The 4,316-nt window shown below is 56.6% G+C and overlaps 1 protein-coding gene across 1 annotated transcript in view; it reads left to right on the top strand.

Moving 5' to 3' along the window:
- Window positions 1–105: 105 nt before the first annotated feature.
- The window catches only part of LOC104490884 (plexin-A1-like), a gene marked incomplete at its 3' end in the record, with an annotated part of 7,940 nt that continues 3,729 nt past the window's right edge, over window positions 106–4,316 (top strand). Inside the window, exon 1 of the mRNA XM_010133235.1 lies at window positions 106–1,285. Within this exon, the coding sequence (XP_010131537.1) occupies window positions 113–1,285 (1,173 nt within the window). The remainder of the gene's footprint in view (window positions 1,286–4,316) is intronic.

Below are 4,316 nucleotides of genomic sequence, written 5' to 3'. Positions count from 1 at the left end.
ACTGTGTGCCATTAGCTTCTCCTCCCTCCCTCATCCCTTCAGTTTGGGTTTGTTTCTATTTATTTTGTGGTTGGGTTTGGGCATGGCCTTGACTGGATGTGAGGCTACGGCAATGTGGCTTCTTTGGCTCAAGCACCACTTGTCCATCCATGTTTGGACCTTGCTGCTCTTGGGGAGCACCTGGCTACCGCTGGCGGAAGGCAGCCCCAAGTCTCCCTTTAGGACTTTCCCGGTTTCAGACTGGAGCTTGACGCACTTGGTGGTCCACAACAAAACCGGGGAGGTCTATGTGGGAGCTGTCAATCGGATCTACAAGCTCTCCAATAACCTTACGCTCCTGCGGACCCATGTGACGGGGCCTGTGGAGGACAATGAGAAATGTTACCCTCCACCCAGCGTTCAGTCCTGCCCACATGGGCTGGTCACCACCAACAATGTGAACAAACTGCTGCTGGTGGACTACTCGGGGAACCGGCTGATCGCCTGTGGCAGTGCCTCGCAGGGTATTTGCCAATTCTTGCGGCTGGACGATCTCTTCAAGTTGGGTGAGCCCCACCACCGCAAGGAGCACTACCTCTCCAGCGTCAACGAGTCAGGCACCATGTCTGGGGTCATCATTGAGGTGCTGAACGGGCAGAACAAGCTCTTCATTGGGACGCCCATTGATGGGAAGTCGGAGTACTTCCCCACCCTCTCCAGCCGCAAGCTGATGGCCAACGAGGAGAACGCAGAGATGTTTGGCTTTGTCTACCAGGATGAGTTTGTATCCTCCCAGCTCAAGATTCCCTCGGATACACTCTCCAAGTTCCCCACCTTCGACATCTACTACATCTACAGCTTCAGCAGCGAGCAGTTTGTTTACTACCTGACCCTGCAGCTGGACACCCAACTCACCTCGCCCGACTCCACTGGGGAGCAGTTTTTCACCTCCAAGATAGTCCGCCTCTGCGTGGACGACCCCAAGTTCTACTCCTACGTGGAGTTTCCCATTGGCTGTGTGCAGGACGGCATCGAGTACCGCCTGATCCAGGACGCCTACCTGACCAAGCCTGGCAAGGCTTTGGCCAAGTACCTGGGTATCTCGGAGCATGAGGATATCCTCTTCACGATCTTCTCCCAGGGCCAGAAAAACAGGGTTAAGCCTCCCAAGGAGTCTGTGCTCTGCCTCTTCACGTTGAAGAAGATCAAGGATAAGATCAAGGAGCGTATCCAGTCATGCTACAGAGGGGAAGGGAAACTCTCGCTGCCCTGGCTCTTGAATAAGGAGCTGGGCTGCATCAACTCGGTAAGTTCCTGGTTGTTGTTACCCACGCCAGACTGTTTCTGGTGGTGCTCTCTGGCCGAACCCTTGCTGGTGGGAGGACTGGCACTGTTAGGGCTGGGTGCTCAGCTTGCTGGGTACCATTCCTCCTGGCTTCACTGTGGGGCAGCCATCTGGGTTTGTGTTGCATCAGTGTCTGTGGAGAGCCCCAAGCAAGGGCCCCCATGCCGATGCAGGTGCTTGCTTCTGGTGCCCCTGCGTGGTGGGTTTGGAGAGTGTTGGTGAGTTAGACTGGGAGAGCAGAATGCTTAGTCCTCAGCACGTCTGCTGCAGCTCCACTGGGGATTCCCTTGCAGGTGGCATGTAGCAGTTTGTGAGTGTCCTGTCAGCTGGGACTTGGCAGTGGCTGAGCAGAAGGTGTTGGGGGCAGTGGCTGAGCAGAAGGTGTTGGGGGCAGTAGAATGTCAGGGATGGGGAGTGCAGACCTGATGGAGGGAGGCAGGGAGGTTGGTGGTCCTGATAGAATGTGGTCAGGTGCTCGGTGTGGAGGGACCACATCCTCTCCATGGGCTGCTGGAGAAGAGGACAAGAAGGCATAAGGCGCCATCAACGAGGTGAATTTTGAGCGTGGCCAGTGCTGGCTGTTGCCCAGAAGTGTAGGGGGGGAGTGCTGGCATCCAAGAGCAGCCCAAGAGCAGGGACTCCCAGCTGAGGGAGCGCTCTCCTCCATCACATCAGAGATGCGTCCTCAAGCCTGGTGCTCATGTGGGCACGTCTGGCCCCTGCTTGTGGTTCAGTTGCTTTGTGTGGAGCCTATGAGCAGTGGGGAGCAAGGGACCTCTGCCCTTGGCTCTCCGAGTTTGTTTTCTGCGTGAACTATTGATGGATTTTTTTTCCAGGCAATGTTATAAACCGTGCATGATCACAGAGAGGCTACGGCTCTGGGTGACAGAGATGTCTTACACAGGGCATCACCAGGCTGGGCTGGGTTCTTCCCAGGCAGGGTCAGATATCTGGCAGAGAGGGGGTTTGGGGTGCTGGTGTCTGTGGTTGCTATAGCCCACCCCCCTCCAGCCCTGCTTCCTGGTCCTCAGTACTCATCACTAAGCCCCCAGGCCTGTCCGAGCAGGGTTTTGGGTGCTTGGTGGTGCAGGCAGGTGGGTAGGGGTTCCCGGGGGAGCAGCCCTGCCTTCCTTTCCAGCGTTCTTCCCGCAGCTCTGGAGGAGACAGCTAACAGCTGCCTGACAAAGTAAAAGGTTTGCTGTCAAGAGCGCTGGGCTCGCAAATCAGATTTTGGCTTTGAACTAATTTGATTCTGCTGGAAAATGATGAAATCGTTACACTGCTGCCTGTTGGGTCGTGCAGCTGCTGATTGCGGCAGCAGAGATGCTTGCTGCTTCCTCCTTTCTTGGTGCCCCTTGGCAGCACTGTGTCCCTGGGTTTGGGGAGGGGGCTCTGCCCCCCTGCACTTCTGGGGCTGTTTCGTGCTAGAAAGGCCCTGGGATTACTGCCTGATGACCAGCCCGTGCAAATAGGTGGATCTCAACGTGCTCTTTGGGTCCTGCAGATGTGGCTCTTGTGGGGTGAGAGGATGTGTGCCACGATGGGGTGGCTCCTGCTTTCCAGCAGGGTGGGTTGGGGGGTAGTGTCCATCCCAGGGAAGCCAGGTGGTATTTACTGTCCTGGTGCAGCTGCTAAGCAGAGCTGGGAAAGGCGTGACTGACCCTTTGCTGTGCTGAGTGCAAGTCAAACCAGACCCTGTGGAGCATGTAGCCTCTTTCTGCCAGGGATTTCTGTGTCCCTAAATAAAATGCAGCCACCTCTGGGGGGGGTCATGGCAGTGACGGATCTCTTGGTGGTGGGGGACAGAAAATAAAAGACTTTTTTTTTTATTATTTTTAAGGAAGCAGGACGTAATTGCTCAAGTCAGTAGTTGGGATTTACACCCCATCTGTGTGGAAAATGTCTCAGAAACTCTCCTCCTCTGTTCCTTCGTGATAGCAAGGGGCTGAGACTGGGCCATGCTGGAGGAGGCTTTGCTGGCACCCCAATCCCAGACCTTGAGCAGCGCAGGGCCAAGGGATGCTCATCCCCCAGTGCTGCCAGCCAACTCCAATTCTCTGGAGCCAGGAGCGGAGGCTGCCAGGCTTGGCAGCCAGCTCAGGAGATATTAGTGGTTCCTCCCCGGCGCTGGCGAGCGGAGCAAGTTCCTGTCTCCTGCTTCTCTCTTTCCCCTTCAGGGATCCAGCAGTGGGAAGGGGAGTGGAGCCGGCTTGAGAACGAGACCCCTCATGCTGGTGCAGTCAGATCTGAGCATGGACTCATGCATGCAGCAAAGGCGCCTTGCAGGACTGCCTGGACCATTCCCCTGCACCAACCCCACTGGTTAAATCACTCCTGAGCCCGTCCAGAGGTTTTGCTGCTCGCAGTGTTTCAGTGACGAGGAGTTCAGTGTGGTATAGCCCAGCTCTTTGCTTCCCCTGTGCAGTGCAGGGACTGGAGGTGTGCGTGCCCTTGGCCGGACGTGCTCAGTGCATCTGCTCAGCACGCCTGTCCCTAGGACGGGGAATGAGGGTGTGACGTAGCAGGGCTGGGAAAGGGCAGAGAGTTGGAACTGGAGTGGAGATGTTGCAGCAGGGAGCAGTTTGGGGTTCCCGGAGTCCTTGACCCCTGGGCCAGTGGCACAGGCAGCATCAGTGCCTGGAAGCAGCAGATTGCCCTGGCCTGCCCCAGGGAGAAAATGAGTTTTGAGTCCTTGGAGGGGCTTGCTGCCCAGCCTTCTGGCACAGGACAACGGCTGGTGACAAACTGGCCCAAACCGGTCCAGGATAAGCCAAATCCTTCATGGGAGCAGCCAGAGAAATGCAGTTGTTAAGGAAATGTACCGCACCAGGATTATTCCCAGGCAGCGCTCCGCGTGCACAAAGCCTGGCACTTGGTACCTGCCTCCTGCAACCTCCTTCCTGGCTCTTCCTATCTCCCACATCCTCCATTGCAGCCCCGGGGTGACGGGGCACGGGGGATGGGGTGAGCCTGTAATGGTGTTAACTGGTGA

The sequence above is a fragment of the Buceros rhinoceros genome, unplaced genomic scaffold (genome assembly GCF_000710305.1).
Source record: "Buceros rhinoceros silvestris isolate BGI_N320 unplaced genomic scaffold, ASM71030v1 scaffold5853, whole genome shotgun sequence".
In the NCBI taxonomy this organism is placed as follows: domain Eukaryota; kingdom Metazoa; phylum Chordata; class Aves; order Bucerotiformes; family Bucerotidae; genus Buceros; species Buceros rhinoceros.
Note: the sequence above shows the minus strand (reverse complement) of the source record. Positions and strands in the feature narration are given on the sequence as shown.